The following is a 23,138-nucleotide window of genomic DNA, read 5'->3' as shown; positions in this document are numbered from 1 at the left end:
ATGTATAATTGTGTTCCCTGGAGGAGGCGGCAGGAGGGTTGTGATTCTAGACTAGCTGTAATAGGTAGTTTCCAGCTTGTTGTTTGTTGAGACATGAGCTCACACTGTAGCCTAGGTTTTCTTAGAATTCACTGTGTAGTCCAGGCCACTTTGAATGTATAGATATCATCTTGCATTAGCTTCCAGAGTGCTGAGATTATAGATGCAAGCCATTATGCTCTATTGAGAAATATGTATAAATATACATTCATATACTCAATATATAATACATAATCATGATGTGCATACATTTTTAAAAAAGTTTAGTTATATCAAAAGAGACATTAAGATCTATTTAAATGTTAACCATTTTAATATACAGTTTAGTATTTAACACTTAAATACTTGACATTGGTTCAATCAACCAATTCCTAGAAGCTTTTCATCTTGTGAAACAGAAACTGTGTACCCACTGAAGAACCACTTCCCATTTCCCATCTCCCAGACCCTAAAAAAGATGTTGTTTTTGTTTCTGCACATTCTGCTATTCTGGGAACCTCATATAGATGAAATTATAGAGAGCTTTTCCTGTGGTGAATGACAAACTTTTAGCATAATAATGAATCCATGTTAGGTAAGTATTTATTACATTTGCTTATTTATTTGTCCTTTGTAGGAGGGGGGCATCTGGCTTGCTTTCAGCTTTTGAAAAGTGTGTGCATGCCTGAAAACACACACACAAGTTTATGCTTTGGAGAACATGAGGTGGCTCAGTGGAAGGGCACCTGCTGCCATGGCTGATGGCTTGAGTTGGACTCACTGGACCTACTCTGACTAGCCAGCCTGCCAAGTGCAGGGACAAATCGGAAACTTGGATTCCACAAGGTAGAAGGTGATGACTGCCACCTAGGTTGTCTGCTACGTGTCATGGCATACATGTACCTGCACACACTGGTACACACACACACACACACACACACACACACACACACACACACACACTCTACCCCCAAACAGAGGTGAAAACATTAACTAGAGGACAATGAGCACTCACTCCTGTGATTATCGCCAGTATCTGTGAAGGCTTCCTTGTCTTGCCTGTGAACACAAGCACTATATATAAATGTATACACATGTTTTAAATAAAATGTTACATGTTAGCAATAAGCTGAATGTGGAGTAGGCAGTTCATAGTGGTCGTCACTGTTGCTGTTATTTCTGTTAATGGACAGTGTGGTCATTCTTTAACCATACCTGCCCTCTTAAGCCCTCAGGGCCCCAGATCATCATTTTCATATCATTTTTTTTGGGGGGGACTCTGAGTTTGGTTGGTGTCTCCAGTTTTCTCCAGTTAGGATTGTGTTCCCCTCCCCATGTTGTCTGTTGGACAGTTGCACTCTGCTGGAGCTTCCTTAGCCCTTAGAGAACCTTAATCGCACTTAGCGGGAAATGTGGTGGCAGAAGTGCCAACTGCATCCCAAAAGGCCTTTTGCCCAGAGTAGGAAATATATTTACTGATATATCTCCTCTAACTGTTGACCATGACCCCTTTTTTCCTACAGACACAGGCACAGGGGAATGTTGGGGGACTCACGTGCTCCCTTTCATGGTGAAAGCGGGGCAATGGCACTGGACAGACCCACTGGAGCTGAGTCTGTTCATGGCTCAAATCCTAGCCATGAACCTGTGACTGTTTCTCTGTGTGCTGAAAGGTACAGGTGTTCCAGCTGTGATTATTTTAAGGGCCTGGGGACAGGAGACGATTGTGAAACATTCGGGTGTACTCAGAATAGCCACTTGTCAGTGCTTTAAGTGAAGGAGGGGAAGAGTTAGACGTGCTGCTGGCTTTGAAGGGGAAAGCTGGGAGCCAAAATCTGTAGGTGGTCTCTCAGAGATGAAAGAATTGGGTGGTCCGCAGAGTGCCAGAGGAACACAGCCCTGTGGATGCCTTCATTTTAGGCCAGGCACAGCTGTGTGGACTTCCGACCTCCACAAGTGTACCACAGCAAACGTGTGCTGTTTTGTGCTGCTAAATTCACAGTACGTACAGGAACAAGACACTTCCTTAATGGTCTTGTCCTCTCTCTCCAGGTTGACATTTTAAAGCTCTTTCCTTCTTTCTTTTTTAGCCCTAAATCAAGCCTCTGAGTTATTCATTTAATTAGGATGGCTCACCGTAGGATTAGGAGCCATTTAATTAGGACGCTCTGTTGCTCTTGTTCATCTGTTTTTTGGTTTTTATTTTTTTATTTTTTGTAAACTTTACATTCAAGGCCCCACTGAAGATGCCTCATGTTAGAATATTACAGAGCCACGGTGCCTTTGAATATCTCTCAGTGAGTTGCTATCTGTCCTGTAGCCATCCATCCAGTCATCCAGTCATCCGGTCACGTGATAGAGATTTACCAGTGGATACCATGTGCTCTGCACTGAGGTAGGGTTGGGATGAAAAATCTGTGTCTGTACCTAGACCAGAGATGTTTGATTTGTCTATGTTTACATGTGTTTATAGATGTTCGTGTGCCTATGCAAATGCGGGTACAGATGCAAACACATGTGTGTGCACATACATGTCGAGGCCAGAAGTCAATGCTGGGTGTCTTCCTCAATTTGTTTCCATATTTGTCTCTTGCTGAACCTAGAGCTTGCTGCTTCAGCCATATTGCCCAGAAAGCCCTGAAGGAAGCAAACTCGGGTCTTTCTGTGTGTCTCACAGACATCTATTAATTGAATCATCTTCTCAGCCCCATATATTAGATTTTATGGCTAGAGAACAGTAAGCACTTATTTCTTTTCTTCACATAAATGTTTCAAGATTTATTACTTTCAAGGAAAGAATGCACAAGAGGCATCTTTAAGTACTAAAGGACAGGCAATGTGCCTGGTTCAACCTTGCATTCTAGTTTGTATCCAGATCCAGGCAAGAGTTAAAAGAGTAATGTGACAGATAAGCACAGATGAGAACCAGCACAGCCCAGAGCCTCTTTGCTTAGGAAAAATCCACTTCCTCTGTGCTCTCCAGCCCTGACCCTGTCTGCCTGCCTTTGACGCAGAGAGCTAAGAGTCTAAATGAAACCTGTTGGAAGTTCCAATTAAGTCTTTGTGGACAAAGTACACTTGCAGACACACACACACACACACACACACACACATACACACACACACTACCATCAGATAGCAGGCGGCAATAAATCCATCAGCACACGCTCTTTCAGAGAGCAGATTCTCTGCTGTCTTGCCAACAGCTGCCAGTTCCTCTTTGAGTGCCTCACGTTCAGATGAGCTGTAAGGTAAGATTCTCTTTTTCTTTCTGGACAAGTTAAATTCTTCCTTAAAATTTATGTTTCTTGTCAGAGAGTTTTGACTGCTAAGTTTACTATTGATGGATTAACAGATTTCTTGTTTTGTTTTTGTTGTTTTATTGTATTGTTAATCTCTCCCTACTTAATTCACTCTAACAACTTTTCATTTTTGTTGCTTTCTTTTGATCTTTTCATTCTTATGTGTCTTAAGTAAGTTTGTAGTTTGAAATTTCTTATTATACAAAGAAATGAAGGGTTCCAGTTCTCTGTATGTGGTTCCTGGTTTGGAGTTATCTAGAGATTTGTTTCACTTGGGAGCTTGCTCCTTGAACTGCCAAGAGGAGGATATTTTTCTAGCCCTGGGCTTAGAAGACACTAGCTCAGTGCCTGGGGTACTTCTACCACTTGAGGCTGATGTTTAATCCTAGATATAACCACCCAAAATTATTTACTGCTTGTATTATGAACCTGGTTCATTATAGAATTATTTTTAAATGACAAGCAAGGAAAAGAGTAAGCCACTGATCATAAGTAACTAGCACTTGAATGCGCATCTTTCTAATCTTAAAAATAAGCACATCTTTTTTTTACATTCACATGCCAAGCATGAATACAATGTCTTATATGTATCGTACATTTTGTGATAGCAATCCATTTTAAAGTGTTAAATGATTGGTATTGTTGGCGCTGTAACAGAAGCATCATAAAAAGCAGATGATATCCTCTCAGACATTGTGGTTCCCTGAGGTTGAATAAGCAGATGTGACATGATGGTAAGATATCATACATGTTCCTAAGTAGGAAACTACTGATTTAGAAGTGCACTTAGGAAACTCATCATGAGAGTTAGCATCTTATTTACACAGAACAGAGTCCTGTAGCTTAAATAAACAACAACAAACAAGCCCTTCTAACATTGTATATCCACAGAAAAAGAACAAATATACAATACAATATACAAGTTAAGATGCTTTGGATTTTAGCTCCATTTGGCACCAATTGTGTGACCCAGGGCAAATCTCTTCAGCTCCTGAGTCTTTGAAATTTTTTTGGTTCTGGTTAATACCTATCAGTGGACAGATAGCCTGGGTGACACATACTTTTGCATGTTAAATGCAGCCTCCTACACCATAATTTTTAAGCGGTGACAAACTTAAGAGGTTTATTTTGGTGTAGTCATAAAATTGCTTGTATTTGTATTTTCTTTATTTTTGAGACAAGGTCTTTCTGTGTAGCTGTGACCTGGATCTCTAGGTAGTCCAGGCTGGCCCCAAACTTATTAACCTCCTGGTCTCACCTCCTAAGAGCTGGATTACAGGTGTGCACCACCCTGCCTGACTTATGCAGTTGCCCTTAAAAACTGTTTCAAAATTAAAACTGTTTTAAAAATTACAAGAAAAGAGAGTAATGGCTCAGGTGATGCTTACACCATCCAGATGAGAGTCTGATGTCTTGACAGTTGAGAAACAAGGAGGCTGATCATCTGTATAGTCTGTTTACTGAAGCAGGTGTGATTTCAGATATAAATCTCTGGAAGCAAAACTTCTCTGGAAGGTGTTGTGGGAAATGTGGAATTATTGAGATTATGTAAGAAATGCGTAAATATGCTTGAAAAATTCAAACTCTTTTGCTGCTTGAACGCTTTCCCACTTTTCGTTTAGACAGTGAGCTTTAGTGGAGCAGACAGGCTTCCCTTTCTTGTGTGAAGGTGACAGAAGAGCCGAGTCTGTCAAGGGACCTCCCTAAGCACCTGGAGGAGAAGGCCTCTGCTCTCCCACTCCCCACCCAGCCCAGCCTCCTGCAGCCGGGGCCATGCTCCACTTCGCTCTAAGTGCTCCTCAGCGGCTGCTGAAGGAAGGGAGACAGTCCCGGAAGCTGGTGCTGGCAGTGGTATTTGTGGCGCTGCTCCTGGACAACATGCTTCTCACCGTGGTGGGTATGTTTGGGGCTTTTTGTGCTAAGGGTGTATCTGCTTTGGGTCACAGCGGGCAGCATGTACCCTGCTTGATTTCACCAAGGAGCAGAAAACTTGTCAAGTTTCTTAAAAGATGTGGCGGTTGTTGAGGGTTGGAGGGAACTGTAGGCAGCAGGATCTGAAGGTTGTTAGACGTAGGACTAAAAAAAAAAAAAAAAAAAAAAAATCACGTTCGTATGTGCCTGGCAGGAAAAGAAGTCTTAAGACAGGATTTTTTTTCACCGTTCTGTCTTCCCACGGTTGCTGATGACTCTGGAGTTCTGGAGTCAGCTGGGGCAGTGGGCGTCATTTTCCCGTGATGCCTTTCCAGCTCTGTAACAGATCATCCAAGTCCTTACCAAGCCCTTGTTTGCAGCTAATTGCCTGACAGCCCTACATTTTCCAGCTGATACTTAATTTTACACGATGTTTCAGAAGTGGATGACTGAGCTCTAGATGTTGTCCCTCCTGGGTGAAATTTGTGCTTTAAGGAAAAGGCTTCTTGTGACAAGTAGATAACCCAATATGGTCAATACTGATATTTTGTGGTTTGATAGTCAGAGTATATTCATAAACTCTCACAAACATTAACATAGCAAATACAGAATCTTTGCATCAAAGGGACATTCCACGCCATCATAGAGATTGTTAAATCTTAATATCAATGCATCCTGCAGGTTCTGTCTCTTTTACAAAAAGAAAATTAGGCTCAATGATATTAAATAACATGTCCAAGATTCCTACTAGTGCTGGGGCTGGAATTCAACAGCTGTCAACTTTCTCAGAGTCTGAGCAACTCACACCACACTGCCTAGGCCCTCATTTTCCAGTCATCTGGGAGCTGAAACAAAGAGACAGACCCAGCTTTGATCTCCTTCAGCTGGGTTACATGTATTGGGGCAACTCTTTTTTCCCCCATTTTGCACCAATCTGTGAAAAATCGTTATAGATTATCATCAGCTGTTGATTCTCAGGTTGTACATGATTCTTTACCAGTAGATGAACTAACCAGTAAGTATGCCACAAATTCATGAAGACTAACTGCATGATGGATAGAATTTGTTCCTTAGCTAACAGGATGACTTGAGCAGGTGTGATCTTTAGTAGGCTTTAAATGTCACTTAGGTGTTTTCCTTTTGTATAAAACTGTACCTCATAGCAATGCCTTTGAACTTAGTAGTGGTAAATGTATGTCTGTTCCTGACTCTCCTCACATACCTCCCTCATTGATTTTCAGTGCCCATTGTGCCCACCTTCCTGTATGCGACAGAGTTCAAAGACATCAACTCTTCTATAAGCTCCCATCAAGCTTTCACCTCTCCTGCCTTCTCTACCATATTATCCTTCTTTGACAACACCACCATGACCGTAGAAGAGCATGTACCCTTCCGTGTAGCATGGACAAATGGCACTCCTCCTCCTCTAGTCACTGAAGCTGGCCCAGTACCTAAAAACAACTGCTTGCAAGGGATAGAGTTCTTGGAAGAAGAAAATATCCGGGTTGGGATTCTTTTTGCTTCAAAGGCTTTAATGCAACTTCTGGTCAACCCATTTGTAGGACCTCTTACCAACAGGTAATTCAGTAGCCACAGTGTCTGTCTTGGTCACTGATCTGTTGTGAAGAATGACCGAGGCAACTATTGTAAAGAAAGCATTTGAATTCCAGGCTGGCTTACAGTTTCAGAAGTTTAGTCCATTGTCATCATGGCAGGAAGCATGGTGGCATGCAGGTAGTGGAGCAGTAGCAGTGAGCTACCTCCTGATGCATAAGCAGAGGGGGAGAAACTGGAGTTGAGATGGGCTTTTGAAACCTCAAAACCCACTCCCCAGTGACATACTTGTTTCAACAAGGCCACTCCTCTTAATCCTTCTAATCCTTTCAAAGTGCTACTCCTTGGTGACAAAGTGTTCAAACATATGAGCCTATGGAGGCCACTCTTATTCAAACATCACAGTGTCCCATCCACAAAGTACAGGCTCAGGCTTAGCATAGAGGCTTAGGTTTTATGTAGGTCAGTGGTTCTCAACTTCCCTAATGCTGTGACCTTTTATATTTAGTTCCTCATGTTGTAGTAATCCACAACCATAAAATTATTTTCACTGCTACTTCACAACTATAATTTTGCTACTGTTATGAATCATAATGTAAATATCTAAGATGGAGGATATCTGATATGTGATCCCTGTGAAGGGTCCTTGACCCCCAAAGGGTTTGTGACCCATAGGTTGAGAATCACTGGTTAAGGTGGTTAGAAGAGAAAAAAATGCTCTGAGCTCCTGCCCCATGGTTGGTGGGTGGGACTGCAGTTCGGATAACCTTTTATCTCAAAGGGTAACAGATTATTGATGAAATGTTACAAGCGTCACATTTTCTTAAGGATGTGATATTGAATGCTGAGAACAGAAGCAGTGAAGAGCTGGCAGTTGGTGAGCATGGAGTGAGTGGGATGATGGAGAGAATAGGACAGTCTGAATACAGTCTGAATGATGCTCTGGCTTCCTGCAAATATCACTTGGGACGATCCTGAGGTTTTGAGAGATACCTTTCCTGGAAAGGATAATTAGGGCCTTGTTTATGGGTAGATTTGCTTGTTTGTTTATTTGTAAGCATGCATTCGATATTAAAAGCATGCTCTCAAATTAACCCCATCTCTGTTAAAAAATACTGTCCGAGTATATGAATGCCTGCTGCAATGCTCTCTGTCTTTGTTCACTTCCATTTTAGGATTGGCTATCACATCCCCATGTTTGCTGGCTTTATGATCATGTTTCTCTCCACACTAAGTAAGTCTTCGCTTCTCTTCACTAAGTCTCTTTGATTCCGTCATGTAAATGTAGTGTAAGAGAGCAGGACTGCATTCTTGAGAGAAAAAAGGGACATCTGAACAAGTCAACTGGGACACTGACGGAAATGTTTGCAGTCATTGGGACAGGGCTGGGATAGTGCAAGTAACCACCTTTCCTAGTGAGAATCATTCTCAACTCCTATAGGCGAACAGGTTTTTAATGTACTTCAGTGAAATTCAGGAGAGCTGTTTGAATGTACAAGCCATGGTACCTATGCATTCCCTTGTTCAGGTGTGTGTGTTTGTGTGTGTGTGTGTGTGTGTGTGTGTAACCTCTGAACAAGCTTACTACAAGACTCCATCTTTTAAAAGAGATAGTATTATATTGATATGCTATGGTAAAGGGTGACTAACAGCAGCAACAAAAAAGGATGTTGGACCACAGAAACTAGAAAACTCCCAAAGGTCTGTTGTTTCCCAGCTAAGGGTGGTAAAGGTTATATCTCAGGAAAGTAAATTTGCTAAGGAAACAAGAAAGTAATGACAAATCTCATCCAGCGTCAGCTTGATCTTACTAATAAAGTAGAGGTGAAATCGAGAAGGTGAGAATAAGCCTGATGTTTGAGCCTGAGATAAAGGGAGAAAGCACGGGGTTAGAGTGTCCACTTTTAAAGGACCAATGCAGGGAAGGTGCCTATGGACCTATCATTTTCTGCTGCCTCTGCTGACCCCTCGCTCCAAATTATATAGCTTCTCCCTCTGTTTTTTTTTTTTTTTTAAGGTTTTCTAGCACATATCCTTTCTGTATTCCTTCTTCTCAAGTTTTCCTCCTTCCCAGAGTAAGAACTGACTAATCCGAAGTTCAACAAGCATCAGATGCATTTGGGGATGGAAGGAAGGCTGACATGCAGAGCTTGAGGTGGGCGTTCTTGCTGAGACCTGGAAATACACCTGTGTAATTATAAGCTAATGAAAGAAAATGAGGTCACCACGCTGCGCTGCCTAGATCTAAACTCAGGGTCCCAGAGAAGGCCCTCATCAAACTCAGTGGGACACCAAACAAAACAAAAACCAGCTAATGCAAGCAGGAGATTTACAGGGTGGAAGCCTGGTTGAATTGGGAGGGAAAGGAGAGAAGGTGCTGGGGTGGGAAAGCAGAGTGTACAAGTATGAAACTGAAAGAACAAAATTTACTGTAAGAAAAAAACCCAGGAAGTTCAAATTAGCAGGGTTCATTAGTCTTCGGTAAGTGTCAGGGAGCAAAAAAAAGAAAAAAAAAAAGGAACACAGTCATCCAATGTGACCTAGAAATTCATTAAATTTTTTTCTGGACCACATACAAAGAATAAAATATGTTCCAGATATGTAGAGGAAGGTTTGGTGTTGCCTTGGGATTCATGTCCATACCATGCAAAATAAGATCACAAAGTATATCTGTGACCCAAGCTATTTAGCATAAAATCCTTACCTGCTCCTCTGTGATATAGTAGATTAAAAGCTTTTCCTATGTACCAAACTGTGTTAGGTAACAATTATAGTGTTGCTCTACTGAGTTAGCCTAATTCTATACAAAAGAAAATATATTTGGCTGTTTGGAGAGCCCATGTAAATCTTCCTTAAGGTTTGAATAAAATAGTAAGCAAGAGCTGGGTGTGCTCGCACAGGCCTAGTACTTGGGAGCTAGAAGCAGAAGGCTTAGAAGGCCAGAGTCATCCTTGGCTATAGTGAGTTCAAGGCCAGTCCACTATACATGAGACCCTGTCTCAAAAAGACAAAATTACTAAGAAGAGGTTTCTGATGCCCATCACGCCTCTTTGGAGCTCCTATCTGGGAGTTCTTAAGATGACTGGGAGATAAATAATGGCCCATATTAATTTAGAAAAATAAAAGGAAAATGATTGCTTTTTCTGAAGAGTGTGACCAACTGTCCTGATTTTCCTGGGATTGAGGTTTTCCAAAATGTGACTTTTGGTTCTGAAATTAAGAACGTCTCAGTACCAAATTAGCTACTCCATTTTTTAAGGACATAAAAATAGTGGGGTTTGAGCATAGTAGAAATTAGAAAGTCTGAGAATGGGCATTAGAGGTCAAAAAAGGAGGGACCAAGAGTGTGTGCTTTGGGGAGAAAATAAGTAGTTGGGTGTGGTCATGTTGGGCTGTACCTGAAGATCATAAAACACAACCAAAGACACCTATAATGAGTGGTCAGGAGGATTAAAGTTTTTCTGGCTCAGAAAAATTCCTTGGGAGGAATTCCCTTTTTTTTGGAGACATTGTTTGGGAGTTGAGGATGAGCTATGTCTGGGTCTACCAACTCAACTCCACAACCTGTAATTTAGTTTGAGACAGCACTCTCCAGTTTGCTTTTCAGTTTCGCCTGTGTTAATTTCTAATAAACAGTCCGTGTTCAAGGGCATGAGCTGGACGCGCTCTTTCTTCTTCACGTCTGCCACCAGTCCAGCGGAGCAGCACGCCCAGCACCATTTAGTAAATCACAGTTTTTATATTAAAATGCTAATTCTTTTTTTCTAAATCAAAATTTATTTTTTATGTGAATTGGTATTTTACTTATATGTATTTCTATGTGAAGGTGCTAGGTCCCCTGGAACTAGAGGTATAGACAGTTGTGAGCTGCCATGAGAGTTCTGGGAATTGAACCCAGGGCATCTGGAAGAGCAGCCAGTGCTCTTGACTGCCGAGCCATCTCTCCAGCCTCTAAGTCTGTTAATTCTCTGAGATAATGGGTCTCATCTCGTCATGATGCTCAAGATCTGTGTAGGAGTGACTCACCCTCGTGGAAGTCCAGAACATCCTTTGCGGAATTTGAGCCAGCTTGCTAACAGAGCACCCTTCTTTTGTATTTATTGTGTTATTATATGTTTATTATTACACATGTGTATGTTTGCCACTGAGTGCATTGAGGTCAGAGGGAAACCTGCAGGGGTTCATACTCCCCTACCATGTGGATTCCAGGGATTGAACTCATGTCACAGGCTTGGCAACAAGCCTGGTCTGAAAATCATTCTTAAAAAAATGTTGTTTCATTAATGTCCTATTTTAGTTTCTGCTGTTGTGATAAAATGTTCTCACCAAAAACAACTTTGTGGAAAAAAAAAAAAAGGGTTTATTTGGCTTACAAAGTACAGTCCATGGTTAGGAAAAACCAAAGCAGGAATCCAGAGCAGAAACTGATGCAGAGATTAAAAAAAAAAAAAAAAAAAAAAAAGCTTTCTGGCTTGTTCCTAATAGCTTGCTCAGCTACCTTTCTTGCCAGTTACCTTTTTGTTTGTTTGTTTGTTTTGTTTTGTTTTTTCTCTGTTATTTTGTCTTTTTTTTTTTTTTTTCCCCAGAGTTGAGGACGGAACTCAGGGCTGCCACTGAGCTAAATCCCCAACCCCTCACCTACTTTTCTTATACTGTCCAGGACCACGTGTGTTGGCAGAGCCTCCTATATCGTTAGCAATGAAGAAGAAAATACCACACAGACACGCCCAGAGGCCAGTCTGATTTAGGCAGCTCCTCAACTGCGTTACCTGTTCCAGGATGACTCTGGGCTGTGTCAAGTTGATGGCCAAATCTAACTGCGACAATTAACCTAATTAACTCAATGTCTAACAATGGACTTAATTATGCGTTTCATGCATTACATTATGTGTTTTTTATCATGTTCATCCCCCTCCCCGATTACCCTTTTTTATCCCTGCTCACTCTCACTGATGCTCTCCCTCTTTCCAATGAGTCCCCCTTCTACAAGTTTAGTTGGGGTTACTTACTGAGGAAAATGTTTCTGCTCCCCCAACCTGGACCATGCTGACTCTTCTCTTTTTTCCCAGTGTTTGCTTTCTCTGGCACCTACGCCCTGCTGTTTGTAGCCCGAGCCCTCCAAGGCATCGGATCTTCATTTTCATCTGTTGCAGGTAATGCTGCCACACACACACACACACACACACACACACACACACACACACACACACGCAGCTTCTTACCACTACTTTAGGAGCTTCATAAAATTTATACAAGGAAGTTAAGGAAAATGCCATCCAGGGAGGTAGCAGTTGTGATTCAGGAATGAAAGGATTGTAGATCTGTGGGCAGGGCGAATAGATTATTGGCCTGGATTAACTTCCAATGTTATGTAGATTTAGTTAGCTCAAGTAAACATAAGCCTAAGGTCAGGCTTTTAACTACTGCCGCCTCATGGCTCTTCCTTTGCATTACTTTCAGTTATTAATTGTTATTTCAGTAATATCATCATATTTTTTAAAGTAGTGACAAGCAAAGATGTCACAGTACCCCACGAGGCTGCTGTGTTCTGCTGCGTGCACAACTGAATGGCTGGCGGCACACTTGCCAGAGGTTGGCAGCCCACGCTCTCTCCCAGTGCCTAGTGTTCCCATGTTCCTCCTGGGGCGAGCATCACACTGAGTACCATAGTCCACTCTTCCGTCGCCTCTCCCTGGCCGCCTGGTCTGTGACCGCCTCATGCAGCGAGGTGTGTTAGGAAATGATAAAACCCCACGAAACATGAACTAAATTAGACAATAGTCTTATTATATTACCCTTTCTCCAAGGCTTCTCATTTTAACAATCTTAACAATATTGTCACTGAAATCATAAGCTGTGTGTAGAGGAGGCGGGAGAAGCAGCTATGGAGGACAGTATTTACAATATACTGTGAGTTCATTTATAAAGCCCCTCAGATGAAACATCCAGCAGGACTGTCACTCAGGGTATCACAGGCCCGGGATCAAGGGCTGGCAGACGCAATCATCAGCCTCCCTATGCCGACTCTAACTGTCATTTTCTGTTCAGGGCTTGGGATGCTGGCCAGTGTCTACACTGACAACGACGAGAGAGGGAAAGCCATGGGAATTGCTTTGGGGGGCCTAGCTTTGGGGCTCCTGGGTAAGTAGCACCTAGACAGAGATCTTAGTTCAAGAGACAAGGTTGTTGCAAATGCCACAAAGATGGCTGCAGGAGGCAGGTACTTCCTGTCATGGAAGACAAGTAAGTATTTTCCTTGCCTCCCTGGCGCAATTGTGCTGACTGCTTGAGAAAGACAACTAGGGAAAGGTGACATTTCTTTCTCCTTAAGAAGCTGCAAAATGCATAAGGACCTGGGGAAGTCCTGAAGGCCAACCTGTCCAAGGAAGTGAATGTCCCCACATGAGTGACCACTGCCTATCTCACCTCTGCTTCCATGCATAGCTGGAGCTTTCCACAGGACAGCCCAGCTTCTGCCAGAGTCACTGCTGATTTCATAGAAATAAGCTCCTTTGATCCTCACCACCAACATGTGAAAGACGAATGGTTGTCTCCGGAGTAGAGATAAGAATAAGAGCAATTTCATCCAAAGTAATGCCAGGGCCAGAGATGAGGACTCAGATTTTCTATACTCAGAAGCCTCAGCTCCAAACAAAGTGTTTATGTTTTCCTTGATGTATAGACTTCACACTGACTACTTCAATAAGCTGCTCTTTTGCTGAGCACTCTCTTCATGCTAAGCACAGTGCTGGCACAGATTGCATAGACTTTATAGCTTCTAACAATGTTCTGCTGCCCTCAGAGAGTTTACAAGGTTGCTGAGGCAAAGACCCAAGTCTCTTTCTTCCCTGGCTTATGTCCTACCGGCCACCATGGTTGAGAACACAGGGAAGAAAGTCTTATTCTTTTTCAGTAGCCATATAGACACCTCCTTGGACTGTGGTCATATTAGACACCTTTTTCACAGGAACTCTCAGAAGAACGAGCATACTACATCCTTAGAGCTCCTTCAAAGTCAGCTTTCTCCTCTTTCTTGGTTGGAACGTGGCACGAGCCTTCTACTGGTTCTCTTTCACACCCCTCCTTCATTCATGGTACATACTACCAAAGAATATTTTGGAGCCAGTGGTGTTTCTTCTCTGCTAAAAAGTACCATGTTTCTCAATAACCAACAAGGCCCAGTAGATACCTCTTCTGGATTATCTGGAGTCCTTGATTAATGTTGTGTCAACCACCTTCATCTTAACATTTCCTCTCCAAATATTCATGTTGCATTAATATCAACCTTCACCCTCGCTTGTGTCCTCTTTTAGACCCTTCAGTGTTGCTCCTACACATGACTTCAGGTGCAATAGACTTGGCAAAGCATTTATGATTCCCCTGGTCTTTCTGACTCATTCTGCTAGACTTAAATAGTATTCTGTGCACAAGACCACCTACTGTTAAGCATTTTGCCACATTTCAGCTATTTGTCTTATTGCCTCCTGACCCCTGCCTTGATAAATTTGATTTACTAGAAAGGAATTTCATGAGGAGAGAGACTAAATCTTCACCTCTGAACCCCCTGCCTCAGTGGAGCTTAGCCCCTAAAGGTCTTCGGTAAAGGCTGAACAGGTGCTGTGGAAGTCTCACTGCAGGGTCTGTGCTGCCTTTCCTTGTAGTGGGAGCACCTTTCGGAAGTGTGATGTATGAATTTGTGGGCAAGTCCTCACCATTCCTCATCTTGGCCTTCCTGGCACTTCTGGATGGAGGTAGGTCAATGCTGGTGCTTCCAGAAAGATAATAGCTCAGCTCAGATTGGAAGTACATTATGCTATGGTATCTGCCTTGACATGTTTGGATGGAAGCAAGGATTGCCCCATTCAAGGAAAAAAGGAAAAAAAAAAAAACTGAGGGAGTCAAGGCAGTAGCTACATAGCCATGAGAGCCCCAGATAATCAGTGAATAAACAGCTCTCTCCATGCCTCCCTTTTTTCTCAGCTCTCCAGCTGTGCATCCTGTGGCCTTCCAAAGTGTCTCCTGAGGTAAGTGAAAACTCTATCACCCAGGGATAAATAGCATGGCTGAATACAAGAGAAATGGGAAGTAAGGAAAAGTGCACCCAGATTTGGATTCCAGGCAGGCCTACACTTAGGATAGCAAAGGAGTCTGGCTTGATATTAGACAAAGATGAAAGTGAGGCTATGGAAAGAATCAAGTGTTTTCTAAGGAATGAAAATGGTGACAGAGACCTCCAGACAGCCTTCTCCGAGAGCATCCTCAGTTGACCATCATAGTCATAATTAAGAAACACCAGAGTTGATGCTTATCTGACCCCAAGCCAAATATGGCTCTGAGAAATCCAGACCAAGCTGTATTAGGAGGAGAGTGGACACAGCATAGAGTGAGGAGTTGCCCAGGGTGTGAGTATTGATAGAGAAGATCCTAGGGTGCAAGCATTTTTCCTGTGCAGAAGCAGTGGTGTCAGTTGGAGAAAGAACGAATGTGTCCTACAGTACCGGGTCAGGTTCCTCAGTATAGGTGAACTGCCTGAAGTCAAAGAAGAAGGGACTGGAACAACAGAAGAAGAGAAGTACTGGACACCATTGGGAGGGCAAAGATGTGTTTGAGCTGGAGAAGAACAAGGCAGTGATATCCTCTACAAAGCTTGATAGAAAGAACATACTGCAGATGATGGTACTGGTGTCTGAGTGTCAGTGGGAAGACTACAAAAAAGTTTTCCTTGAATGTAGGAAGAAAATTGCAGAGAACAAAACTAGAGCAGTGAAGAAAGACATGCAGAGACTGTCTTTACTTCACTAACTGTTTGGCTCTAAGAATGATCAGTAAAGTAAGGAAAAAGAAGTTATTTTTTTTCAAGGACTAGGAAACTGACCAAACCAGAGCCAGAGACCCAGTCTCATGTAGCCCAGGCTGGCCTGTTGCCCACTATGCAGCAGAGGATGAGCCTGACCTCCTGGCCTTCCATCTCCTGAGCTCTAGGGCCAGAACAATGCCTGATTATGAAATTTTCCCTTTTAACCCAAGGACAAAGAACTCAAGGAAAACAAAAAGGTCCCCAGAAGATGAAATTTAAAAATCCTGCAATTCATAGAAACAGAAAGATGGATCAATGAAATTGAATAGAAGACCTAGAAATAAACCCACATACATACAGATATTTGACTTTTGGCAAAGAAGCCAAAACCATACAATGGAAAATAGATAGCATATTCAACAAATATGCTGGTCTAACTAGATGTCTATCAACAAATATGCTGGTCTAACTGCATGTCTACATGTAGTAAAATGCAGATAGATCCATACTTATCACCCTGCACAAAACTAAAGTCCAAGTGGATCAAAGACCTCAACATAAAACCAGACACACTAAACCTGTTAGAAGAGAAAGTGGGGAAGAGCCTTGAACTCATTGGCACAGGAGACAACTTCCTGAACAGAACACCAACAGCATAGGCTCTAAGATCAACAATCAATAAATGGGACCTCGTGAAACTGAAAAGTTTCTGTAAAGCAAGTATACTGTCATCAGAACAAAACGACAGCCTACAGACTGGGAAAAGATCTTCACCAACCCTATATCTGACAGAGAGCTAGTACTCAGAATATATAAAGAACTCAAGAAGTTAAAAAAGCAACAAATCAAGTAACCCAATTAAAAAATGGAGTACAGAGCTACACAGAGAATTCTCAGTTGAGGAATACCAAATTGCAGAGAAACAAAGAAATGCTCATCAGGGAAATGCAAGTCAAAATGACCCTGAGATTTCACCTTACACCCATCAGAATGGCTAAGATCAAAAACTCAAGTGACAGCACATGCTAGAGAGGATATGGACAACCACTTTGGAAATCAATCTGGTGCTTTTTCAGAAAATTAGGAATAGTGCTACCTCAAGATCCAGTGATACCACTCCTAGGCATACATCCAAAGTATGCTCAGCTATACAACAGGACATTTGCTCAACCATGTTTGCTGATTAGTAATAGCCAGAAGCTGGAAGCAACCTAGATATCCCTCAAAAAATAGGAATGGATACAGAAATTGTGGTACATTAAAAACAAGGAAATCATGAAATTTGCAGGCAAATGGTGGGAACTAGAAAAGATCATCTTGAGTGAGGTATCCTGGAAGCAGACAGATTCACATGGTATATACTCACGTATAAGTGGATATTAGCCATATAATAGAGGATAAACATACTAAAATCAATAGTCCTAAAGAAACTAAACAACCAGGAAGACCCTAGGGAAGATACTCAATCTTCATTCAGAAGGACAAACGTGATAGACATCAGAAGCAGGAGAAGACAGGGAACAGGACAGGAGCCTACCACAGTGGACCTCTGAAAGACTCTACTGATGGTATTGAAGCAGAGACTGAGACTTATAGCCAAACTTTGGGCAGAGGGCATGGAATTTTATGAAAGAAGGGGAAGATAGAAAGACCTGGAGGGGACAGGGGCTCCAAAAGAAGACCAACAGAACCAAAAAACTGAGTGTTGGGAGCCCTGCAGAGAATGATACTCCAACCAAGGACAGTGCATGGAAAGGACCTCACATTCAAGCTCAGATGTGGCCCATAGACTCAGTCTCCCTAATAAGGGGAACAGGGGCTTTCTCTGGCATGAATTCAGTGACAGGTTCTCTGATCACCTCCCTCTGGGGGGTGTAGCCTTGCCAGGTCACAGAGGAAGACAATGCAACAAGTCCTGATGAGACCTGATAGGTTAGGGTCAAATAGAAGGGGAGGAGGCCATCAGTGGACTAGGAGAGGGACATAGGGGGAAAAGAAGGAGGGAGAGTGGGATTGGGAGGAGACAGGGAGAGGGCCAGAGCCTGGATACAAATTGAATAAATTGTAATAATTGATAATAAAAAATAATTTAAAATAGAAAAAAAATCCCAGAATTAATGAAAGTTAGAGGGCTGAAATAAGAATTATAGACAAAAATGAGAGCAATTCCCCTAAACAACCAAAAGCAATGCAAAGAGCCAGAAAAGAAGTGTACTTCATGGCTCCTTTTCCAGGGTGATAATGGAGAGTTGCATCCTAACAACTGAATAAGTATGGTCGGTCACACCTGTCATCTCAACACTAAAAAAGCTGGGGCAGGAGCATCATGGGTTTGAGGTTAGTTTGGGCTACACAGTGAAACTGCCCAACAAAACAAAGGTGTTTATGGCAGAAATATACTGAGGAATGAATGCTGGTTTAAAAAAACCTTTCTATCCATGGGCACAATGGTTAAGCAACTTTTAGTGTATCAGCCTCAGGGCTATGATAGTCAATTTAAACACTAATTATGAAATTTATTAGCAAATACAGGAAAACTTTAGGAAATGTGAGGGAGAAGAAAGTCATCCATATATGTGCACATGGTCATGTGACAATATCTATGTCGTGTAAATAAAAATGAATTACCCAAGTAAATTTACAAGAATGAAAGAAAACACTATGAAGAAATAAAGAAAACGTTATGAAGAAAAAAAAGCAGCAAACAGAAGGAAAAACGAGAACATGGGTAGGGTGGGAAGTCTGATTACCTTGACTTAGTAGGTCAAGGTGTTTGAAAAGTAATTGTAATCATATAAAAGTTGTTGGCTTAGGAGCTCTGTCTAGTGCACCATCTCTGGCTTGTCTTACAAATTCCAGGAAATGACTGTTTTCAGCTTCATTTTACAGATACAGAGCGCTCCTGAAAGAATTTGACACTGACCTGCTTGCTGCTCTGGGAGTGCCATTTCCCTTCAGTAACAGACGCCTCTTGCGGTCTGCTGCTAAGGTGTCCAGGAGCAGGAGTAACCACCCTGTCCAAACTCCTCAGAGAAAAGCACCAAAAGCCTGCTTGCAGCCTGGAGGGTGCTGGGTCCTGCACCATTTGGGTACCTACCTGCCCAGGCCTGGGAATACTCATGCAGACAGTCCTACCTCCGTTTAATTGAGCATCTTTGTAGCAGTCCTGATGGATACTCAACAGGGACTAGCTTGGGACAATTGGAAAGTGGAGTATTCACAGATAATTTTTAAAACTTGAAAGCTGCATATGGCTCAGTTGGTGGATGCTTGGTTAGCAAGCATGAGGCCTGAGAGCTCACAGCTCCTGGTCTTCCGCTGCAGTGTGCCCGCTGGCTGTTTCCATGATAGAGATAATAGTGTACACACGGTAGTTGGCAGCAATGCCTCCACTTTCAGCTCACTCCACAGCATTTGCAATTGGTTTCCACACTCCATCTCCTCTGGATAATTTTTTGAGACTATTCTAAAATTGCACTTACTCATTTGTACAACCCTACAATGTGTATAATCTGTATGCCTATACCTCCCCCTCCCCCCGGTACATGCTCAGATATGTGCCCATGTACAAACACACCGGCGACTACTGGGGAGCATTTTAGATTTTTGCAGTTCCTATTAGACTTATGGCCTGTGGCCTGCATGCTTGGAAATTACTTGCATTCATTTTTTTATTTCATCTTTACTGTGGCTATTATGTGCAATGCATTTAAAATCTAGTTATGCTCCTTTGTTGACCTTGATGTTAGTTTTAGTATTTTTTTCCTCCACTCTTTCCTAGTGCACTAGTGTACTGGGCTGCAAATACAGACTTGTGACTTAACCCCTATCCCTAGAGACTGGTTGTCCAAGGCTGTCAGCATTGGCTCCTGTGAACCACTCTTCCTGGTGTGTGATTGGCCACCTTGTCCCAATGGTCTCCCACCTGTTGTCTTCCTGTTCCAGGGTTTGTTTTTTTTTTTTCTTTTTTCTGTTGTTGTGATAAAATACATTGACAACCAAAAAACTAGGGGAGAAAGGGTTTATTTGACTTACAGTTTCAGGTTATAGTCCACCATGGTGGGGAAGCCCAGGCTGGGACATGGAGCAGATAGTCACGTCACTTCTACTGTCAAGAGCAGAGAGAATAAACACGCCCATGCCAAGTTCTCTGCTTTGTGATTCAGGAATCAAAACCAGGGGATGGTGCCACCAACTTACAGGCTGGGGCTTCCCTTCCATTAGGGCAAGCAAGACACTCCCCACAGATGTGCCTACAGGCTCACCTACCTGGGCAATCCATCACTGAGCATCTCTTCTAGAGGTAGGGTGCCAACTACCGTGTCATGGAAACAGCCAGCGGGCACACTGCAGTGGAAGACCAGGAGCTCTTCCAGATTGTGGCAAAGTAACAGCTGTGACTGGTCATCATACTTTCCTTGATGGGTGTGGCACTTCCACACCCACCTTGAGGTTTAAGCGCTCTGCCTCTTGTCAGATGCTGCCCGTGGGACAACTGATGTTTCCAGAGAGATGCAGTGGGAAGGCCCGGACAGCTCCTCACAGTCCTGGCTTTGCTCCCATTCACTGGAGGTGGGACTCAGATCCAATACATGGTATGCTGCTCTGATTGCCTCAGGACTTGTACACAAGTTGGGCCCTGTCCCCAGCTGTGACACCGGACAGGTCACTTCCTTTCTCTAGACCTGAGTTTCCTGGTCTCTACAGCAAAGGAGCCAATGGTGTCTAAAGTCCTATCTCAGATCTTGTGAAACAGGCTTCTTGTTAATTGTTTCCTCAGAGTGCCATGGGGACTCCACTCCTCACACTTCTCCAAGACCCTTACATCCTGGTAGCAGCAGGTAAGCTGGCCATGACCCCCTCTCCCATAGCAAGAGTGTGGCTTAAGACAGCCACATTGGCTCACACAACTGTCTCTCAGGTTCCATCTGTCTGGCCAACATGGGCGTCGCTATACTAGAGCCCACGCTGCCCATCTGGATGATGCAGACCATGTGTTCCCCCGAGTGGCAGCTAGGTAAGTGACATGAGTCCCCACCAAGCTCAGGCCCCAGGCAGCTAGGTAAGTGACATGAGTCCCCACCAAGCTCAGGCCCCAGGCAGCTAGGTAAGTGACATGAGTCCCCACCAAGCTCAGGCCCCAGGCAGCTAGGTAAGTGACATGAGTCCCCACCAAGCTCAGGCCCCAGGCAGCTAGGTAAGTGACATGAGTCCCCACCAAGCTCAGGCCCCAGGCAGCTAGGTAAGTGACATGAGTCCCCACCAAGCTCAGGCCCCAGGCAGCTAGGTAAGTGACATGAGTCCCCACCAAGCTCAGGCCCCAGGTAGGTGCTGTGAGCCTCTTTGAAGGTAATCAACAGCCATCAAGTCCAGGTCAGCAGCTACTCAGAAGGACAATACACAGCCTCCATAGCCTCATCATAGACCCATCCGCATGAACGGAGACCAAATGCACGGGTGGAGAATCACCTTGTAAAAGATGGTGGGCAATGGAGAGGCCATAGGGCTAGTACTATGGTAAAACTGTTCAGTATTTCCACGACTGGTGTTACAAGTGTCTTCAAACAACATGATATTTCTGTATTACTTTTCTCATTGTTGTGACACAATAGTTAGCAAAGCAACATAAGCAAAGGAAGTATTTCTTTTAGCTCATGGCTTGAGAGGACATCGTCTCTCTTGGTGGGGAAGGGTTGCAGAACTAAATACCACTGGAGTGCCTCAGTTCTGGAGAGACGGTGAAGCCGAGAGCAGGGGATGCCTGCACTCATCTTGCATTCTCTTTTTAAATTCCTTTTGATGTTGTCTAAGGCCTCAGCCAAGGGACAGTGCTGCCCCACTCAGTGTGGGTCTTCTCTTTTTATTTAACTTCTCTTCAAATGCCCTCACAGACGGCCCTCGGGTGTGTCTCCTAAGTGACTCTCGATGCAATCATTGGTCAGATTAACTAAGCATCACACTTAAGGAACAGTAGTCTCTTATTTATATAAAATGAGAGAAGAAAATTTTGCTTTGTTGTTCCAGGCAGTGAGAGAGATGGGTGTGGGAATATCAGCTCCATCACAGGCAGCTGTGCACATGCTGTTTGCTCTTTTTTTGTTTTTGACCATTTCTGGGGATAAGTCTCAGGGGCCTCATGCAAACTGGGCAAACATTCTAGCACTGAGCTGCAGGTCCAGACTTGTTCTCTTCCTTAGTAAGGCCTGAGATATAAGCCTCAGCCTTGCCCATGCAAGTTTCCCCATGACTCTGTGCCTCGTCATTTTAAAGTGATTTGGTTTCATAGTTGAGTGCCACTTGACCGCGGTCTGAAATGAACATGTTACCTGCCTCAGAGCGCCGTGGCAGGAATGAATGGCCTACGGTGTGCTCTGTGCCTGCACGCTGCGCAGGGTAAGAACGAACCCCACTGCCGCTACACCTCCTCTTGTTGCCTTCTGTACTTTTATAAAGAGTGCTGCTCAGCCTCCATCCAGTCCAGAGTAGAGGCCTCCTGCCTCTTCTGCTCCGTGGAGGCTGGGGGCCTCCACAAGTGAGTTGGAATGAGCTTAGAGAGAAGGTCTGGGCCTCTTCCAAGAAACCTGAGGACAAGGGGGCAGGAGAGGCTACGTGCAAACAGGAGAGGCTAGGGGTGCCAGAGGGGAAGCTGATAAGAACTGGATATAGCTCAATGTACCATAAAAAAGCCAGAATCTAATTTTAAGGGACCGATCCTGAGCAGGGCTCCAGCTGTACACTTAACTTCAAATTGAATTTCTTGAGCTGGAACTGCCTCTGACCAAGGCAATTAATTGAGTTAGGCAGCGCTCAGTGCAGATAATGTCTCTTCCGTCTCTTCCGAGGAGGCCCCTCTGGCTCCTGGTACCAGTGACTACCTGCTAGCCTGGAGCAGCCCTCCCCCAGCAATCCAGACAGCAGCCTCACTTACCAATTACACGTCACCTGGCTGCCATGTCCTAGCATCCTCTACAGTTTCCTGAATGCTGTTTGCACTATGAGCTCTGCATATTCTAATATAATTCTTCAATGATGATGCCATACTGTCTGGAGAATGTGTGACAGAGGTCAAATCCATCCCACTCTTTCCCTCCCTCCCTCCCTCCCTCCCTCCCTCCCTCCCTCCCTCCTTTCCTCCCTTTCTTCCTCTCTCCTCCCTCCCTCCCTTCCTAATTTACTTTTTGTTCAGTACATCCCAAGTGCAGTTTCCCCTTCGTCCACTCCTCCCAGGCACCCCCTCTCATACCTCTCCTCTCTCCCACATCCACTCCTCCTCCACGTCCCTTCAGAAAAGAGCAGGCCTCCCAGGGATGTCCACTGAGCACTGCATAACAAGTTACAGTAAGACACACTCCCTTCCCACCCCCCTTATCAAGGCAGGGTGAGGCAACCCGGTAGAAGGAAAGGGGTCCCAAGAGCAGAAGAAACAGACAATCCCACTCCTGGTTGTGGCGGCTTTAATGAAAGAGGCAGAGGCAGGTGTATCGTGAATTCAAGGCCAGCCTGGGCTACACTTTTTTCTTTTTTTAATCTTGTTTTTGTTTTGAATCTGGGTTTCA

General features: G+C 43.6%; 1 protein-coding gene across 1 annotated transcript in view; it reads left to right on the top strand.

The window, feature by feature from the left end:
- The first annotated feature begins 3,163 nt into the window (after positions 1–3,163).
- Positions 3,164–23,138, top strand: part of Slc18a1 (solute carrier family 18 member A1) — a 33,573-nt gene continuing 13,598 nt past the window's right edge. Inside the window, exons 1-10 of the mRNA XM_060381893.1 lie at positions 3,164–3,269; positions 4,943–5,217; positions 6,473–6,809; positions 7,961–8,019; positions 11,855–11,938; positions 12,834–12,926; positions 14,447–14,536; positions 14,766–14,809; positions 20,363–20,423; positions 20,504–20,599. Coding sequence (XP_060237876.1) covers positions 5,094–5,217; positions 6,473–6,809; positions 7,961–8,019; positions 11,855–11,938; positions 12,834–12,926; positions 14,447–14,536; positions 14,766–14,809; positions 20,363–20,423; positions 20,504–20,599 — 988 coding nt within the window. The 5' untranslated portion in view covers positions 3,164–3,269; positions 4,943–5,093. The remainder of the gene's footprint in view (positions 3,270–4,942; positions 5,218–6,472; positions 6,810–7,960; positions 8,020–11,854; positions 11,939–12,833; positions 12,927–14,446; positions 14,537–14,765; positions 14,810–20,362; positions 20,424–20,503; positions 20,600–23,138) is intronic.

The sequence above is a fragment of the Meriones unguiculatus genome, chromosome 4 (assembly GCF_030254825.1).
Source record: "Meriones unguiculatus strain TT.TT164.6M chromosome 4, Bangor_MerUng_6.1, whole genome shotgun sequence".
Taxonomy (NCBI): domain Eukaryota; kingdom Metazoa; phylum Chordata; class Mammalia; order Rodentia; family Muridae; genus Meriones; species Meriones unguiculatus.
The sequence above is the reverse complement of the archived record's forward strand: the minus strand, read 5'-3'. Positions and strand labels throughout refer to the sequence as shown.